We start from the raw sequence: 20,813 nt of genomic DNA, 5'->3' as shown, positions 1-20,813 counted from the left end.
CAAAGATGACAGCTGAATCCGATTACCTGATGCAGCTGTTCCCTGGTGTCTAGTGGCGGAGACCAGAGCGATCCACACATTCGGCTCGGGCCGGGGTCTGCGCCGTAATGGCGCTGATCCCGGCTCGGCACTCGATTGCTTCCGGATGCGGCAGTCAGAAGCAATCGAGTGCCTATCTCATTGATCTATGCTGTATTACTATTCAGCATAGATCAAAATGAGAGATCAGTGTGCTTATACCAGAAGTCCCCCAGGGAGAATAGGCCTAACCCCAGGGGAAATAACCCTGACCCCAGGGGGGCTTCTAGTATAAGTATAAAAGAAAAAAAAAGGGTCATTAATAAAAAAAAAAGCCCCCTCCCCTAATAAAAGTGTTAATCACCCCCCATTTATCATGTTAAAAATAAAAATAAAAAAATAAACATGTTTGGTATCGCCGCATGTGTAATGGCCCGAACTATTAATTTATCACATTCCTGATCTCGTACGGCAAACAGCGTAAGCGCAAAAAAATCCCAAAGTGCAAAATTGCACATTTTTGGTTGCATCAAATCCAGAAAAAATGTAATAAAAAGCGATCAAAAAGTCGCATTTGCGCAATCAAGGTACCGATAGAAAGAAGACATCATGGCGCAAAACATGACACCTCACACAGCCCCATAGACCAAAGGATAAAAGTGTTATAAGCCTGGTAATGGAGCGATTTTAAGGAACATATATTTGTTAATGGTTTGAATTTTTTACAGGCCATCAGATAATATAAAAGCTATACATGTTACATATCGTTGTGATTGTAATGACTTGAGGAACATATATAATAAGTCAGTTTTACCCCAGGGTGAACGGCGTTAAAAAAACAAACAAAAAAAACCCTCCAAATGCTTTTTTTTTTTTGTTCAATTTCACAACACATTGAATTTTTTGCTGGTTTTGCAGTGTACTTTATGAAAAAATTCAGCCTGTCATTGCAAAGTACAATTAGTGACACAAAAAATAAGGGCTCATGTGGGTTTCTAGGTGGAAAAAATGCAACTGCTATGGCCTTTTATACAGAAGGAGGAAAAAAACGAAAATGCAAAAATTTTAATTGGCCAGGTCCTCAAAGGGTTAAGCGAAAGATTCAAGTAACCTCGGACAGATTCTAAAACAGATGCTTACCTTTGACTTTTTGTCTGACAATCTCATTTAGGAACTTTCAGAAAGTCTGGCTAAAATTTATAGCTCAAAGTGAATTTTGTTTCTTTCTGTTTCTGTTATTCCAGTTGTCAAGCAAATCTTGGCCGAGTTGGAGGAGGTCAATCTGTACAATTATTAGCACCTGGATGCATGTACAAAGGGATTATACAACATGAGCTAAACCACGCTTTGGGATTTGAACATGAAAATAGCCGACCTGATCGCGATAAATATATCAAAATAAATTATGAGAACATTGAACCAGGTACTGTGTACAGGAATTTAACATGCAGCCCAAGTATACCCCACATATAATGCATACTTTCACCCTTTAACATTGAAATTGCAACTCTAAGAAGGAAATTTTGCGCAGTTATGGAAATCACGGGATTGACAGACATATTAAAGGGGTTGTCCAGAAAATATCTTTTTCTTTTAAATCAACTGATGTCAGAAAGTTATATAGATTTGTAATTTACTTCTATTAAAAAATCTCAAGTCTTCCCATACTTATTAGCTGCTGTTGTCCTGCAGGAAATGTTGTTTTATTTTCAGTCTGGCACAGTGCTCTCTGCTGACATCTCTGGCCGAGACAGGAACTCTGTCTCGGTTTTCATTTAATCCCCATAGAAAACCGCTTCTGCTCTGGAGAGTTCCTGTCTCGGCCAGAGATGTCAGCAGAGAGCACTGTGTCAGACTGAAAATAAAACAACATTTCCTGCATGACATACAGCAGCTAATAAGTATGGTAAGACTTGAGATTTTTTAATAGAAGTAAATTACAAATCTATATAATTTTCTGACACCAGTTGATTTGAAAGAGAAAGATTTTCGCTGGACAACCCCTTTAATGATATGCAAGAATGGAAACAAAAGATTCAATATCTCCCGATACATCACACTCCTCCTACTCTTGGGATGGGATAATGTGCAGTAGCCAAACTAGTCCTGGAACCAGTGGAACAGCTACAGGGCTGGTGTTGGCATAACCAAAGGAGTCCCCTGCAGCATCTATAGTGGAGTAGGTCATGGATACAAGTGCACCAATAAAAGCCTGCAGTATATAATAATTGATCTGCTTGGGCTCAGGAGGACAGGCAGGGTGATCCCCTGAGTAAACATGAGCATGAGTCCAAACATTGAGTCCAATCGTTCAGGATTTGATTACTGGTGGCTGAATCCATGATTCCCATATGTCTGTCCATGTTTTCCAGGAATCCCTAGGGCTGTTTTCTTCATCAGCCACTCAGGGCCGGATTAAAGGGAGGGCACCAGCGGCACGTGCCCCGGGGCCTCCACCACTTAGGGGCCCCCACCAGCTCGAACCCTAGCAGAAAGGTGCTGCTTACCCAGGATATCAGGCCATGTAATAGGGCCCCAAACACAGTGGGCAACAGCGCGCAGAAAGTGCTGTGTTCTCACATTGCGTTATTAACACAAACACAATGTGGGAATACGCTCTGATACTTAGTACCCCCCCCGGCTCCTGTCTCTAGGGCCTGGCATCTTCCCCTATACTGCAGCCTCTAGTGACCATGTGCATAACAGAAGAGGATGCTGACCCATACAGCCAGGAGCGAGGAGGGGTCTGTGCTAAGTCACCTACAGTCAGCAGCCATCTGTATAGATCGCGGTGTAGATACTTTTTTTTTTGGGGGGGGGGGGGGGGATTGTCGCCCGGGGCCTCCACCAACCTTAATCCGGCCCTGCAGCCACTGGTGTTAAAATGCTGAATGATCAGACTAAAACAGTGCTTCTCAAACTGTGAGGTGCCCCCTAGCTGCTGTTGAGGCACAGCTGGGTAGGTAGTTCCCCCAAAAGTGACCATAAGCTGCACAGTCCTTTCCCTGACTGTAACAATTTCTGCTTTAGGAACATTATTGACTCATTTTGTACTTATTTTATGCTATACAGAGATTAGGAGACAAATGAAGGGTAGACTGTGCAATAGTTTTTATATTTGCATGGACTTCTATCATGGACTCTTGGTCAGTCTGGTGAGGCCCAGGCACCCTCTTGGTCAGTCTGGTGAGGCCCAGGCACCCTCTTGGTCAGTCTGGTGAGGCCCAGGCACCCTCTTGGTCAGTCTAGTGAGGCTCAGGCACCCTCTTGGTCAGTCTGGGGAGGCCCAGGCACCCTCTTGGTCAGTCTGGTGAGGCCCAGGCACCCTCTTGGTCAGTCTGGTGAGGCCCAGGCACCCTCTTGGTCAGTCTGGTGAGGCCCCAGCATCCTCTTGGTCAGTCTGGTGAGGCCCAGGCACCCTCTTGGTCAGTCTGGTGAGGCACAGCCACCCTCTTGGTCAGTCTGGTGAGGCCCAGGCATCCTCCTGGTCAGTCTGGTGAGGCCCAGGCATCCTCTTGGTAAGTCTGGTGAGGCCCAGGCATCCTCTTGGTCAGTCTGGTGAGGCCCAGGCATCCTCTTGGTCAGTCTGGTGAGGCCCAGGCATAATTTTGTCTGTTGGGTGAGGCCTCAGTAGAAAACGTTTGAGAAGCATTGGACTAGAGCATGCTTGAGTTGCACTCATCTCTACCCCGACTCAATCCTTGCTACCCTAGTGACTGTGTCTGGGACAGATCTTACTGTTGCTGTAATGCAAATATTCGGCTGCACTACAACATTCAGAATATAGGGGGCACGGTCACTGAGGGAATTAGTGTTCCTGTGACCTATAGATATGATTGCCTTTGCACCATTATCTCTCCCCTTTGTCCTCTTGTCTGTTCATCCTGCCTGTACATTTACACGTCTGTGCACGGACAATATTCTGCCGACTTTGGTGCTCCGAAACTGTTTAAAAGTTTGTGCTACTGTACTGACACAGCCACTGTAGAAGTTTATAGCTGTATTTGATTATTATGTACATTATATATTTGTGCGTGTACTTAAGACGTATGCCTTGGGGGTGGTCATTTCAGTCCCTGGTAACAACCCTTGTACAATGCCTTCTGAATGCAATAAAGCTGGGAGTTTTTGGAGCCCCATGTGCCATTTTGCCTAGGGCCACTTTTTGTTTAAAACCGGCCAAAGTGTCCATTGTATGCCCATTTCCTGCAGTGTTGACTTATGGGAGGAAGAGCAGAGTGGAGTGGGGGGGGGGGGGGGGGATCAGCACAGGTAAGTACGCTTTTTTTTTTTTTTTTAAATGTTAAAAGTGACACAACTTCATTTTTTAAATATTGCTTTCCCGGAAATCCCCTTGTAAATAAAAACTATAATTTTAATGGAAATTCCTATATTACAATTATTGCAATGAACCAAATTTACTTTGACACTTCAGGCTAATAACTAGAGATAAAAAAGGGAAATTTGGCAGCACATCTATGACTCTGTCCACACTGCAGGTTGCACGCTGCTTGTGGCTTAAGTACAAACAAAAAAAAGGTGCAACAGCAACCGACAGGTGCATAGGCTTACCGTACATACTCCTCCCAGCGTACACACGGTAAACACCCGCTCTGTAGATATTAAAATATAATTTTTTTTTTTTTTTTAAAGTGAGGATCTTAGCAAACTATTTGATCAAACAGAGTGTACCATGTCGCCAACGTTAAAGCATCCTCAGAGACACGGTCCCTACCTATTCTAGCATATTCACACTAGCAATGGCCTCTCCTGGGCTGAATAAGCCTACAACTGGGCAGATAGGAGACAAATGATCTATTTTATAGCAGCCTTGGGACATGGGTGGAGTGCAGGCCAACAGGAGGTAGCCACACCCACCACATTCAACAGAAAAAAAGGAAATATTAGCCGCACATCTATGACTCTGTTCACACTGCAGGTTGCACGCTGCTTGTGGCTTAAGTACAGACAACAAACAGAAGGTGCAACAGCAACCGACAGGTGCAAGGGCTTACCGTATATTCTCCTCCCAGTGTACACAGCGTATAACTAGAGATGAGCAGAACTTTCAGACTTTTAGTCCGAAAGCCGCTTACTCCAGTGCGATGCCTGCGATCCCGGAAGCGTGCGAGCAGCATCTTCCAGGGAATTCAAGATACATTCCCTGGAAAAGCGGGATTGCAGGCATCCCAGGCATTGTAATTGAGCAAAGATGCCGTTGCACCAAAAGTCTGACGGTTCGCTTATCTCTACTAATGACTTCTGCTTGGTTTCTTTCAGGATCTGAGTCCTATTTTTATGTGTCGGAAAGTGATAATAATGGCCTCCCATATGATTATGAGTCAGTCATGCATTTTGCAAGGTAAGTACATTAGCCTTTTAATGGCCAGCCTATTTTGGCCTTACTAACTAAGTTTTTTTTTACTCTCACTCTAGGAGTCGCAGCATTTTTATTTTTCTGTTGATATAGCCAATAATAACTTTGTTTGCATCATTTTGGGAAATATAATACTAATTGATCAACTATTATTACTTTACTTTCTGTTTTACTCTTTATAGTGTTTACTGTGCAGTAAAAAAAACAAAAAAAACCCAATATAGTTATTGGCAGAGACAGTCCGGCTATGGGGATACCAATTAAATGTGGTTTCTGCACAATAAAAACACTTTAGAGCAGGGACACGGCTGTCATGAGAAAAAAGTTGGGCAGGCAGGGGTGTGGCCCCTTAGTAACTATATACTGTAACTATAAGGGCCCTTGCCCATGCCCCTTATGAGCGAAATCCGCCTATAATTCTGCCTGTCTTATTTCTTCAATTTCTTCCTATTACTACATGTTCATTCTTTGAGCGGAGGGGAGAGGCGCAAGAGAAATCCAATTGAAGAAATAGGACAGTCAGAATTACGGGTGGAATCCGCTCATAAAGTCTCCCTCTAAGGCTATGTGCTCACTGAGGAATAGGCAAAGAATTGAAGAGGAAAGTTTTCTGCTTGAAATTCCTTTCTTCAGCTCTGGCATATTAGGAGCAGAATTGGATTGGAATTCGAGCGTATGGGCCTGTTCACACGAAGCAAAGGTTGCAGAATCATGCCTGATTCAGTGTGACACTGTTTCTCTATGGGAAGGCTCGCGAGCCTCCGCTTCCATCACTCTCTAATCAAAGAATTGACAAGTTAATTATCTGAACGGAGAGCGACAGAGGAAGGAGGCGATTTTGCTTTGTATGAAATGGCTCTAATGCAAGCGGAATTCAAACAGAATTTCAAGCAGAATTCAAGCCACATTGACCTCTATAGGGTTCCTCTAGAGGAATCTGCCCAAAGGGCCCGGTCACACTACGGAATCCACGTGGATAAGCTCCGTCGGATTCCGTGCGCAGTCCCGCTTGAACATTTCTCCATCCCTTTGGCTCCATTCTATGGTCAGGCAGATTCCGCTGTCCGCCTAAATAATTGACATGTCAATTTATTTTTGGGCAGACGGTGGAATCTGCCTGAATAGAATGGAGCCTATGGGATGGGACGATTTTTTACGGGAGCACATGTATCTGTGTGTGTGTTTGTGTGTGTAGGGGGGGGGGGATGTTAGGGTTGGGGGGTATTGTGATGTGTGCACGAATGAGTGGAAAGCTCATTATTCACAATAGAAAACACAAATGTTCATATTTAAAGAGCCACTGTCATATATATATATATATATATATATATATATATATATATTATATATTTTTTTTATTATTATTATTATTTTTTTTTTTTTAGCAGAAATCAATAGTCCAGGTGATTTTAAGAAACTTTGTAATTGGGTTTATTAGGCAAATATGCCATTATCTGCATTCAAAAAGCCTTTTCCCAGCCTCCTCCTCTTTTCCATTCACTGCAAAATATCAGGAAATTGTGACTTGTTGCATCAGACATAACCCTGTCTGTTCTATAGAGAGAGAGGGGGGAGGAGGGAGTTAGTCTGCAGCAGAGAGCAAAGGATTACACAACATGGAGGTAGGTGACAGCGGTATTCAGAGGTCTGAGAGGTCAGTGCTGACTGTCAGAGGAGATAGCCGGGTGATAAACTATAGATTAACTCTTTGTTGTCCTGTTTTGGTGCCTCGTCTCTCTCCACCCCTCCCCTCTCCATAATCAAGCCATTAAGACGGGGGGAGAGCTTCAAACTGTTTTTTTCATGATAAAAATGCATTTTTTTCGGCTAATAAACCCAATTACAAAGCTTCTTAAAATCGCCTGTACTATTGATTTTTGAAAAAAAAAAAAAAAAAAATTCTGCAATTGCTCAGTGTGCATATCCTCTAAGGGTTAAGAAGATTCAGTGTTAGGTGTGTTAGATAGATAGATAGATAGATAGATAGATAGATAGATAGATAGATAGATAGATAGATAGATAGATTCTAAAGGCTATATAAATATACACAGTTAATGCAAATAGTATAACAATTACCTGTTTTCTACTGTTGCGATGGAAAGAAGGAGAAAACGAAAACACACACACACACACACCAGGTTTTTGTAGCGCTGTATAACCCATTTAGGGACTCTGCTGCAAATGGCTGGGGGCTGCAGCTGTTACATATCTAGGAGACACATGATACTTTTTATATATCCGTCTGTGCTTCTAAAAAGTAGAAAAATGGGTTTGTTCTTCAGTGTGAGGCGTCAAAGAAGCTTTTCCAAGGTCCTGAAGAAGAACTATTTTTGCTGCTGTATTGCCGCTTCTGTACCTAGGATCTAGACAATTAAATATTGTATAGAAAACAAATTTACAAATGATATCTTTTTCATTAGTTATGCATACAGTAAAGATCCTAATCTATTCACCATCGTACCCATTCCTGATCCAAATGTGCCCATTGGACAAAGATGTGGACTTAGCGTCCTGGATGTGGCAGCAATCAACAAAGTGTACGACTGCAGTAAGTATACCGAGCCACTAAACTTATCGTAATACCAGTACTGTATACATAGCATGATCTAATGGTGTCCAAGAGTATTTGTCAAGCCACGTCTTTTGTTCTTTGGAATAGGAAAAAGTAGTGGGTCCCATTGTTCTACCATTGTTGAGCAAGCTGATGAAGGCCATGCTTGGTCGAAGCATGTTCTGCTGTAAATTTTATAAATAAATGAACAAGAACCTATCGGTGAGTGCTGGGTATCCTTCTCGACTCATTGCTGGAAATATCCACCACAAGCACCACCGAACCCTTGGAGTGCCGTCCTTCCACTTCTACTCCCTTCTAGTGATGAGCGAATACTGTTCGATCGAATATATATTCAAACGAATAGTAAGGTATTCGGTCTATCGAATATTATCGAATAGTACGCCGAATATTCAAAAAATATTCGATAAGCGTTCAAATCCCCCAGCTTCCATTTTTTTCCTCCAAGTGGTCAAGTAGATGTTTTTCAATAATCGAATACTTGTTCTCATAGACTTTAATGGGATCGAATATTCGTTCGAATATCGAATATTCGAATAATTCACTATTCGCTCATCACTACTCCCTTCTTTTGCTCCAGCAGTAATAAGGGGGGAATTCTTTAGCACTACCACAAGGGAAATGCCACATAACATAGCAATGCCTTTCACGCAACCCATTGGTTCGTCATGGTGCGGAAGTAACCAGTGTAATTTGGCATACTGTTATGTCACGGAAATGGACATGAACCTAGGCGATCACTACGAAGGCCCAGTAGTGTTAAAAGTCAGACTTTCCCAGTGAAGACTGGAGTTGGTCAATAGAGATTACACTTAGGGCCCTATTACACGGGGCGATTATCGAGCAGAAAATCGTTATTTCATTCAAATTCAAATCTTTCTGCGTAATTGCAGGCAATGATCGAAAAATCGTTGGTGCGTCGTTGATCTGATCTGACCTTAAAATCATAGTTAATCGTTCGGCAATCATTCACTAATCGCTCGCTGTAACTCCACATTTGTTCGCTCTAATTCCGCACTCATTTACTAATCGTTCAGTGTATTTGCACACCGTTCATTCTTTTGCTGGGTTTAAATGGTGTAAACAATCGTAGTAACAATCGTAATAACGATCGTAACTAACGACTATCGTTCTGTTTAATATGGTGAATGATTTCAGGTTAACGGTAAACAATCTTGTTTGCGATCGTAATCGTTAATCGGTACAAATCGCTTTCGTCAAATGTATCGATATACCAGTAACATGAAGCACAGTGTGTTATGAATAGAAAAAGACATATGTTACATTCACTAAATGGACCTTGATCCTTAAAGTGATAGTTCAGCAAAAAATGTTTTGTTTCAGATCAACTGGTGTCAGAAAGTGCCAGAGATCTGTCATTTATTTCTATTAAAAAATCCCAGGTTTTCTAGCATTTCAGTTGATTTCATAGAATTTTGTTTTTGGATGAAGTACCCCTTTAACCCTTTGAGGGCCAGGCCCAAAATGACCCAGTGGACCGCTCCAATTTTCATTTTTGTGTTTTCGTTTTTTCCTCCTCCCCTTCTAAGAGCTCTAGCACTCTGTTTTCTATCTACAAGCCATGTAAGTGCTTGTTTTTTTACAGGAATAGTTGTACTTTGTAATGGCGTCTTTCATTCTACCATAACATGTATGATGGAACCGCAAATTGTTATTTATCAAAATATAAATTGGTGAAATTGGAAAAAATAATGTAATATGGTAACTGTTGGGGGGTTTCTGTGTCTACGTAATGCACTATATGGTAAAAGCGACATGATACCATTACTCTATAGGTCAGTCCGAACACAACCATATGCAGGTTTACACAGTAATCAGTAATCCTGGCGCCTTTCCCCCCTTTTTTCATTTACGCCGTTGACCGTACGGGATGGTGATTGTTATGTTTTAATAGATCGGATAACAAGCTACATTTTGACTTTTTTTTTTTTTACACATTTTAAGTCCCCTTGGGAGACTTTTACATGCAGTCATTACATTAAATACACTGATCATTGTTTTGCCATAGGCCTGTGGCAGACTCAATGAGCAGATTGCCGATCGGACTGCATGGAGGAAGGTAAGAGACCTCCGGCAATACGATACAGAGATCGGGACCCCTGCAGTTGTAAGTGACAGGAGCTGCAATCGCTGCAGCTTGTCATTAACGGTGAGGGCTTAAGTGCGTCCAGAGTCGCCTGTTGACAGGCGGCCAGGGCGTATAGGTACGTCCTAGGTCATCTAGGGGTTAAACATTAGAGATAAACACAACTCGAGCATGCTTGAGTCCGATCATTCGGCATTTGAATATCGGTGGCTGAAAAAGTTGCATGTAGCCCTAGGGAGTCTGGAAAAAAATGGATGCAGCCATAAGCCGTAAGCCTTTCTCCCTCCATGTGCCATCTATAGTAGTGTACTGCAAATCGTCCCCCAGCACAGTGCCAGCACCTTCAGTCCCTTCAGTCCAGTGATTGTACAGACAAGAACTACAGGTCAACAGCAAACTCTGGTCTTATCCACTGAGAAAGAGAATAAGAGATAGCACTGGGGGGCACTCTCATGGGCCCAGTTAAGGTGGTGAGAGCCCAGAAATTACTTGATAACCACTTTGAAGGGTTACTCTAACAAAATCATGCTGGATTTTAAATATCTTTTGAAGCAACAGGTACAGTGTAAGGGGAACACTCAGTTCATGACAACTTTACATATAGGACATGAAAGCGATATTAGTAAAAAAATATATATATAAAAAAAAAAAAACTGTTTCAGAAAGTTATACAGATTTGTAATTTACTCCTTTAAAAAAATCTCCACTTTTCCAGTACTTATCAGCTGCTGTATGTCCTGCAGGAAGTGGTGTATTCTCTCCAGTCTGACACAGTGCTCTCTGCAGCCATCTCTTTCCATGTCAGGAACTGTCCAGAGCAGCAGCAGATGCACATAGAAAACCTCCCCTGCTCTGGGCAGTTCCTGACATGGACAGAGGGGACAGCAGAGAGCACTGTGTTAGACTGGAGAGAATACACAACTTCCTGCAAGACATACAGCAGCTGATAAGTACTGGGAGACTAGAGCGTTTGAAATAGAAGTAAATTACAGATCTATATAACGTTCTGATAGAAGTTGATTTGGAAAAAAAATGCTGGAGTTCCCCTTTAAAGAAAAAAATATATATCGTTTTTTTTTTATTTACATCTCATTTATCTTTCTATCCTGTTTGAAAGTACATTGAATATTAATATGCTAAACATTTTCATTTGATTTAAGCAGTAGATGCAATTTCTGCTAATTTCTGTGTTTTTTTTCTTCTCCCTGTCAGATGTATGCAGCACCTTACTGAATACTCTGAGTGGAGAGCTCTCCTCTCCTAACTATCCCGACAATTACTCTAACAACCTCACCTGTGTCTGGTTGATCAGACTGCAATATGGACAGGTGAGTTCTATCACTGATTCCTGTGCAAAAGCTGGAACATTTTTTCTTGGCTTAGATCCACCTACCAATTTTTTTTTTCTATTTTGGAAAAATAAGCAGTGACATCAGAAAGTCAAAGAAGTCTTGGATTCCTCTTTTTTACCTCCTATTTTCTTGTTGTGTAGGTTGTGGATGAGTTCCATGTTCTGGGCCTAATCCGTTTTGTAGCTTTTTTGATGCATTTTCTGCAAAAAATACACGGACAGAGCGTGAAATCCGCCATATTTTTGCATGTTTTGCACCTCCGGCATAAGGACTCAGGTGTGACTGTTATCTCTCTACCTCCTACAGGTACATTGTTATGTAGTGCATATAGGGGGGGCAGAGACAGCAATCACACCGAATCCTGGTGTCTGAGGGTGAACGCATACAAGATCACCAGTATTAAACATTACATAAGGCATTTGAGGAGCCCAGGATCTTTAGAGAGGTTTTCCAGGAAAAACAACTAGGGTAAAAGTAAGTGAAAAGTAAGTCCGAGCCCCAGGTTTCTGTGTAATAAATAGAGACGCGGGTACAGCACATGACCTGTGGCTCTATTCATTCCTGTGTTGGTGCCAGAAAGAGCCGACTAACCCGGAAGAGTACTCTTCTCTCTCTGGCGGTTCCATGGGAATGAATAGAGTTGCTGGAAAAAGCCAAGTAAGCTGGAAGAGTGCTTATTAAGCTCTTTCCAGAATCTCATGATCTAATGCCTCAGAGACAAACTTTTTCTTGGTGTCTCTGACATGAAGTGACTAGGTAAAAAAGAAGCCATAGTTAAAAATGCAAGACTACCAAACACATTGATACTATGTTCTGTGCAAGCTATTTTGATTTGCACTGTACTGTATATACTAAACTGAATTAAAGGGGTGGCATACTGTGTGTATATATATATATATATATATATACTGTATATATTATTGTTGTTATTATTATTATTATTATTATTATTATTATTATTATTATTATTATTGTTTTATTTTTTTATATTATAATTTTATTTAAGTCTTTTTTTTTTGGCATGCACCATTTTTGTGCATAGGCAGTGACTGGTGTTGGTGCTCAAGTCATACTGTACTATTGTATTGCCCCAGCACAAGTTGCTGCATTAAGTTTCCTATTCACCTGGGTAAAGTTCTCTCTCAGATTCACAGAGTGGGAGTTGGTCTAAAAGGTCTTCTATATTTTTTTCCACTAGATGTCACTACTGTGTTTTCTATATAACTTATTCTGTGCACAGGAAGCTATAGGGTTAACTGTTTTTGTCATGTGCTATTCCCTTGTCCAGTTATAGGTGCAGACTGTTGTTCCCTCCGGTTTCTGTTGTCTCCTATCTCTTTTCTCTTACACACACAGCCCCCACCAATTATAGGGAAACTTAGTAGCCCCTAGAAAAAGAGTCTAGTTCCTGGTGGGAGGAGTTCTCCAGGTCAGTCTAGTCTGAGTCAGTGGATACTAGCCACACAGTACAGGGCAGTGACCTGGATCCAGTTAGGCACTGACCCCAGTGGAACAAAGCTGCAGTTAGCCTACATATTCCACTGCGTAACACACAGAAATCCTGGAAAGGTTCGGGAAGTCTTCTCAACCCAGCGCAGGGACCTAGGGCCTCGTACTACCCTCATAGGACGGGTACCTTGACACTGTAGGGCATTAGGGCTCTCAGTAAATGAGTATGATGATCTTCTTCTCTTCTTATGCTATCCCAGGCAGAGTACATTCCTACTTTGGGCAGAGCCCTCAAGACGCTCCACTACTCCGCTTTTTTCAGTTTGCAGCTTAACTCTTCTTTACTCTCCTGTCTCCAACTACTATTGTTAAAGCAGAAACTTACTCTTGTGCATTGCACTGAAGTTTTAAGTAAACGGAAGCTATCCTGGTTATGTCATTGGACTCTGTTGTTTTCTTTTTACCAACACACCAGTCTATACTCGGGCTACCTAAACTTGCAAGACCAAAGGCCCACCGACCGAGGCGGGTAACAACGCCACTTCCGGCTACTGTGACAAGTGTCCAAGTGACCCTCTCCCACATAGCTGCCACAACATCGCTAGAGTTACCCTGGTTGCAGGCCTCCAGCCGGTTCACTGCACTACCATGCAACAACCTGGAACAGCAGATAACATGGAGAGGAACTGTTCCTAGAAGATAAACAGCACACCATATTTTCTCATTTTATACAACCCCTTTAACTTTAAAAACAAATGTTAAACTATATAAATGTTACCCATCCATACTTTAAAAAGCTGTTTGTGGCTTTTGTTTTAGGTTTCTTTAACATTCAATGACTTCTGCCTTGACAAGTCTTTTGCCTGCATCTCAGACTACATTACGATCTATGAAGGACCAAGTAGGGACTCTCCTCGGCTTTTAAACAGAATATGTGGCAATCTGACGCTACCTACAATAATTGTCAACAGTAGCATAATGTTGATAGAATTTGTCAGCGATGATTATACTACGTCAGTGGGATTTAGTGCATCATATAAGTCGGGTGAGTATCAGGCAATGATGGTAGTATATGAAGTATATGATTTATGTGAGTTATTATTATATGAAGTATATGATTACAGTTTCCAGTTAAGCTGTCATAAGTCTGCCAGAGATTTGTAATTTACTTCTATTTAAAAAAAAAATCTTGTCCTCCAGTAACTATCAGCTGCTGTACATTCTACAAGAAGTGGTGTATTCTTTCCAGTCCGCGGAGCATGAGAGATTTTCTATAGGGAGTTGCTAATGCTCCGGACAGTTCCTGACATGGACAGAGGTGGCAGCAGAGAGCACTGTGTATGACTGGAGAGAATATATTACTTCCCTCAGGACATACAGCAGCTGATAAGCACTAGAAGACTTGAGAATTTTTAATAGAAATAAATTAAAAATCTCTGACACTTTCTGGCACAAGTTGATTTGAAAGATTTTTTTTTTTTCCTGAACTACCCCTTTAAATGGATATGTTAAAGCGACTCTGTACCCACAATCTGATTCCCCCCCCCCAATCCACTTGTACCTTCGGATAGCTGCTTTTAATCCAAAATCTGTCCTGCGGTCCGTTCAGCAGGTGATGCAGTTATTGTCCTAAAAAACAACTTTTAAACTGACAGCCCCGTGCCAAAGGGGAGTATCTGTGCCCTAACTTTGCACCCCTCCTCCCCACCCTCCTCATCATTAGGAATGCTCCAGGCAGATTGCCTCCTATTCCCCACCTGTGTCAGCCCGGCACATGGGCTGGATCGTTAAGACACCTGTGCAATGTTCAGCATGGAGAAAATGTTCCAGTGGCATTCCTAATGATGAAGAGGGTGGGGAGGAGGGACAAAGTTAGGGCACAGATACTCCCGTTTGACACAGGGCTGCAAGTTGCTGAACGGACTGCAGGACAGATCTTGGAATAAAAGTAGCTGTCCGAAGGTATGTGTTTTTTTTTTTTTTTTGGGGGGGGGGGTCAGATTGTGGGTACAGAGTTGCTTTAAAAGGACTGCAAAAACGCAATGTGAACCCAGTCTAATGTTGTTTATTAACAGTTTCTTCCATAGAGTCCTGTGACTCCATCTGATACCAATGTGTAACTGACACGGTATATATATGGTGTTATATAGTACCCTTAAACAAAACAAGGGCATATAGATTGCTTCCTCCAATCCAATGAACAAACAAAAATACAAACATTTTATACTTGGGCACACACAGCTGAGTATATTTTCTACTGATACGCAGTTGTGGTGCTCAATAATGTTGAACAGAGTTGTTAGACAGAGTTATCCTTTAACCCTTTAAAGGGAATGTGTCATCAGAAAATGACCTTAGGGGGATTTATCATTACAAAAAGTTGTATTTTTGGCATAGTTGGGACAGATGCAAATAAATTTATTCACAAACTCCTCCATCTGGCCCCTCTATGCCAGTTGTGCTAGAGAGGAGGTGAGGGAATGGGGCGGAACTTGGGGCATGGACTCTGGGTCTGTTAAATTTATCATTTTTTGTGCCAAAAAAATGACAAGGAAACCTATGCCAGATCTGAGCTAGTGTAGGTTTCACTCCATGTATCTGCCCATTTTATGCCAAAAAAATATAACTTTTTAGCTTAACCCCCCCCACACACACACACACACACACACACTATAGTGTTTAACCCCTTGCCGCAAAATGACGTTTTGGAAACGTCATGCTAAGCAGGTAGTTCCTGTATAATGACGTTTCCCAAATGTCATGCTGTCCCTGTCCCCCCTGAGTGTAATCGCACCGACCTGATGAATAAAGATAACATGTCAGATGTGATGTATAGTAAATGGCGTACAAAAAAATGGTGAAAAACTGCTGAAAAAATTGTGTTTTTTATTCATACCACCTCATAAAAAAATTATCAGGGTGTCACATGTCCCTCAGAATGGTACCAATGGAAACGTCAACTTGTCTTACACAAATATTTTGGTACCGCAAAGCCTCTGTGACGTGGTATGACGGCTAAAAAAAATGAAATTAAAAAAGGCTCCAAAATTCACCAGGTCTCTGTCATGTCTGCGGCCTGTGGTTGAGTCAGGTGAAGCACTGCGGCCACATATGGGGGAAGGGAATCAATAGTGAGTGGTATTTCTCAGTTAGTAATTGCTGTGTTAGAGGGGGAAAAAAAAATATGAAAATAGAATATCTGCCAAAAAACTTAAAATTTAAAATTTCCCCTCCAACTTGCTTAAATTTCTGCGAAACATCTAAAGGATTAATAAACTTATGAAATGTTACTTTGAATACTTTGAGGTGTGCAGTTTTTACAGCAGAGAGATTTATGGGGATAACTAACATACAGGCCCCACAAAACTTCTTCAGAACTGAACTGGTCCCTAATAAAATCAGAATTGAAATTTTTATGAAAATTTTAAAAAATTGCTACAAAATTTCAACGCTCTCTAACATCCTAAAAAGTAAAAGGACGTTCACCAAATGACGTCACCATAAAGCAGACATGTTATAGTTATCTCAGAATAACCATGATAGTTAAAAGCACCGCAGAGTTATCACTACATAGAGAGAGACAGGCCAGATTTGAAAAATAGGCCCTGGGCATTAAGGCCAAAATAGGCTCCAGAGGCAAGGGGTTAAATCAAAGTTTTTGTTAAACATATCTTTAAGAATTTTGGATGATGTTTTTTCTAATTTTCTAATGTGCTACTATAGTATAAAATAGTCCTGAACTAGCCCTGTTCTGTCTGTGGTAATATGTAGGAGGCTCATCTAATATGATGAACAGCGTTACAGTGAAAGGTTACCCTAGTAGATACAGATTTAAGCTCGCAGCTCAGCCTCCCCTCCCTGTGGAATAAACTCCCTAATCTTCATATTTTGCACTTTTGTGTAAAAGGCCATAGCCCTTCTCGTGCACTCTGCATGCGTCCCAGACAGTGATTGGTTGAGCAGCTCAGACAGGCTGCTCTGAAGCAACAATGTGCAGTGCCAAAGGGGCATTCAGAGCACAGGAGAAGACCAGAAGGGTGTACGGGTAATGTATTAACTGTTTGGGCAAGGGCTTCAAGGACATCACTAACAATGTCTATGCAGCCCTGACTAAACGATTATTGGGCTGTGTAATAGGCCCAGTAAACGAGCACCGATATAGCAGCGCTCATTGGCGCTTACACAGGCCTTTATCGGACCATGTAATACGATTCCAACTATAGGCAATGTATATATCTTTCATTTTATTTGACTGAACTAAATGTTTTTAAATTTTCCTCTTTTTTTATCTTTATAACACATTTACTTTTGGTCTCTAAGGCTATTTGAGGTGGACTTTTTTGCCCCATGGTCTTTTTCTCTAATATTTCCAGATTTTATGTGACCACTTTGGTGGGTTTTGTGCTTACTCCATTTACCTGTGAGATTAGGGATGTGATAATTTAAAGTGTCACTGTCATTTAATTTTTTTTTTGCAGAAATCAATAGTACAGGCAATTTTAAGAAATATTGTAATTGGGTTTATTAGGTGAACAATTCATTTTTATCATGAAAAAGCAGTTTGAAGCTCTCCCCCTGTCTTCATGGTTCTCTTATGGAGAGGGGAGGGGTGGAGGGAGATGAGGCACCAAAACAGGACAAAAAAGAGTTTTTACAGCTACATCAACGGGCTATCTCCTCTGAAGTTAGCACTGACCTCTCTGACCTCTGAATAACGGCTTTCACACAGGTCCTGCTGTGTAATCCTTTTTTTCTCGGCCCTCCTCTGCCAAGTAATCTCCCTCCTCCCTCCCTCCCTTCCCCCCTCCCCTCTTCATAGGTTACACAGGGCACATCTGATGTAGACCAGTTGAGATTTCCTGATAATGAGCAGTGAATGAGAGACAGGAGGGAGGGGGGGGGGCTGGGGAAAGGCTTTTTGAATGCAGATAATGTTATATTTGCCTAATAAACCCAATTACAAAGTTTCTTAAAATTGCCTGTACTACTGATTTCTGCAAAAAAATGACAACAAAAATAACGACAGTGACACTTTAATGGTTCGAGCAATTTCACATACGGCGATAGCAAATATTTTTATTTATTTATTAGATGTTTTGAGGATGTTTTGCTGCCTCTGGCACTGGGTGTCTTGACTGTGTGCAAGGCATCATGAAATATCAAGATGGGTCGCAAAGTTGGGTCCAGTGCCAAAAATCTGGGTTTGCGTCTTAGGTCATGGATCTTCCAGCAGGACAGAGACCCCCAAAATACCTCAAGAAGTACCTCGAAATTTTTATCTTTTGGTGTTCAGACACACACACAAAAGAAATAAACAATAAAGTGTTTACACAAAAAGTATTTATACAAAAAAGTGTATAACCAAACATATGTAATGATTGGTGCCAAAGTGCAATAATTTTCCGGAAGAAATAAATCATTTCCGGGAAAAACTTCTGGGGTGGCAAGACTTGCGGCCATGACTGCATGTACAGTGAACAGAGCAGTATATACTGCAAATAGAGAAATCTCACACTGAATATTGTACGTACATTATTATACCTTGTATGTTTATATTGTATCATTTTAGTGCCATGTGGAGGAACTTTCTTTAATTCAGCAGACGTAATCATATCTCCAGGCTATTATTCTGGCTCTTACCCACCCAACATAGACTGTGAATTTTATATTTATGCACCCGCAGGATACAAGGTGAGTTACTTAAAGTGACTCTGTACCCACAATCTGACCCCCCCCCAACTGGCAGACCCATGCCCTACGGGAGTATCTGTGAACTATCTTTGCACCACCCCTCCGTCCCTCCTCCCCACCCTCTTCATCATTAGGAATGCCACTGGAACATTTTCTCCATGCTGAACTTTTGCACAGGTGTCTTAACGATCCAGCCCATGTGCCGGGCTGACACAGGTGGGGAAAAGGAAACAATCTGCCTCGAGCATTCCTAATAATGAGGAGGGACAGAGAGGTTGTGCCAACCTAATGCATACACAATCTAGGCCACAATCCCGTAGGGCATGGGGCTGTCAGTTTAAAAGTTGTTTTTTAGCACAATAACTGCATCACCTGCCAAACGGAGCGCAGGACAGATCTTGGATTAAAAGCAGCTATCCGAAGGTACAAGTGGTTTGGGGGGGGGGGGGGGGGGTCAGATTGTGGGTACAGAGTTGCTTTAATTTCATATATCTAAATAACACAGATAGAGAAGAGCGTCAGGTGTCAATGGTCAGAAGTCAGTAGTTAGAAGTTAGAAATCAAAGTCAATTATCAGAAGTAAGATATCAGAAGCAAAAGTCAGTAATCAGAAGTAAGTTATCAGAAGTCAGTTCTCAGAAGTAAAAGTATCAGAGTCAAGTGTCACAGTTGTGTCAAAATGATTCTTGACTTTGACTTCTGACTATGTCCTAATATTGACACTGTATTAGTGAGCTCTGTAAACTCACAGTGTTATACCAATTCACTGGGATCAGTGAAGACAGCGTCCGCCTTAACTTACTGGGCGCTGTGAAAACAGTTCTTATTGTCAGTGAGTGGGTTCTCTAAAAATCAGTGGCACTATCCACCATCCAATAAAATTTATTTTGCTCCTTCTAAAATTCTGAAAACAAGCAATACAATCAAGCGTGTAAAAAACAAAAAAACTAAATCAGGCCCTTCTCAGGGTATGGTGATCCTAACTGTACTGAAGGAAGATTTCAGCTCCCAGTTACACTTAGTGGGAAGGTAAACACCAGCCAGGCCGGGATTGTTGACTGGATCCTTTAAGGTTCAAGCTTCATGACAGGCAGTAGCCAATCCCAGAGACAGCAGTCATCAGAAGGGTCATCCCGGAGTAGTGTCACCACCATTTCATGGCAAGGTCAGGATGGTTTCTCTGCCCCGTCTCCTGAGGCATCTCAGACCCAATTCTGCTTGCCAGGGCCGTCAGCAAGAGAGGTCATGGTGACCCTAGCACTTCCCGCAGAGTCTCTGATTTAATACCACTGGTCCACCAATGCCCACTGCTGTCCTGGGAGAAAAGGGAGATTATACTGTCCATGGCAGATTCTGCCGTCTGCCCCAAGAATGAACCCACTCATTCTTCGGATAGACAGCGGAATCTGACAAACCATAGAATGAAGCCTATAAGAACAAGCGGAGATGTACGCAGCCTCAAACATGGGCGATCTGCGGAATCCGCGGCGGGTGATCTGTCAGGATTCCATAGTGTGGATATACCCTAAAGTGGTAAATCTAGTGAATGCCAGGAGTAGTTATAAATAGAATGGAAAAAATAAAGGGGTGACCTATTCTCCTTCCTGCTGGATCCACTTCCTGCTTTGGCTCAAAACTGCAGTGGCCGTTTTCCAAAAAACTGCTGTGTGTGACGCCAGCCTAATCCTGCCTTTCTTTATTATAATATCTCTAATATTATACCATTTTCTTCCTTTCGTTTACATAGATCTTACTGACCGGTGAATATGATATAGACTTCTCTATAAACTGCGTCTTTGATAGTCTGACTACTACTTCTGGTGTGGATAGCAACACAGCCACGTGGATTTCTTGTGGCGCCGACACATTAAACATCATTTCAGTTAATAATGAAATGAAGTTGATTTTCAAAAGCAACAAAGGCAACGAAAAACGTGGATTCAAGCTGGAATACTCGAGTAATTTATTTATTTCTTTTCAGACGTGACTTGAAAAAACAATGTCATTATTTAACGCCTCTTTATTAGGCTATGTTCAAACTATGTTAAAACAACGTCCGTATTTCATAACAACTGCTATTGTTTTAAAAAATAATGATTGTTGCTTGCACAACAACTGCCGTTGTTATGAAATACCGCTGTTCTTTTTACATAGTGTGAACATAGCCTAAAGAAGCATTCCCCAATGTTTTATTTTTTTATTTTTTTTGTCAGCCAATATATAAACAGTGGTACCTCGGTTCTCAAA

The 20,813-nt window shown here is 41.6% G+C and overlaps 1 protein-coding gene across 1 annotated transcript in view; it reads left to right on the top strand.

Moving 5' to 3' along the window:
- The window catches only part of LOC138770457 (embryonic protein UVS.2-like), a gene marked incomplete at its 3' end in the record, with an annotated part of 40,991 nt that extends 20,618 nt beyond the window's left edge, over nt 1–20,373 (top strand). The window contains exons 3-9 of the mRNA XM_069949559.1: nt 1,263–1,441; nt 5,299–5,380; nt 7,816–7,943; nt 11,287–11,402; nt 13,695–13,920; nt 18,445–18,566; nt 20,314–20,373. Coding sequence (XP_069805660.1) covers nt 1,263–1,441; nt 5,299–5,380; nt 7,816–7,943; nt 11,287–11,402; nt 13,695–13,920; nt 18,445–18,566; nt 20,314–20,373 — 913 coding nt within the window. The remainder of the gene's footprint in view (nt 1–1,262; nt 1,442–5,298; nt 5,381–7,815; nt 7,944–11,286; nt 11,403–13,694; nt 13,921–18,444; nt 18,567–20,313) is intronic.
- Nucleotides 20,374–20,813: the final 440 nt, after the last annotated feature.

Source organism: Dendropsophus ebraccatus, chromosome 13, assembly GCF_027789765.1.
Source record: "Dendropsophus ebraccatus isolate aDenEbr1 chromosome 13, aDenEbr1.pat, whole genome shotgun sequence".
Classification (NCBI taxonomy): Eukaryota; Metazoa; Chordata; class Amphibia; order Anura; family Hylidae; genus Dendropsophus; species Dendropsophus ebraccatus.
Note: the sequence above shows the minus strand (reverse complement) of the source record. Positions and strands in the feature narration are given on the sequence as shown.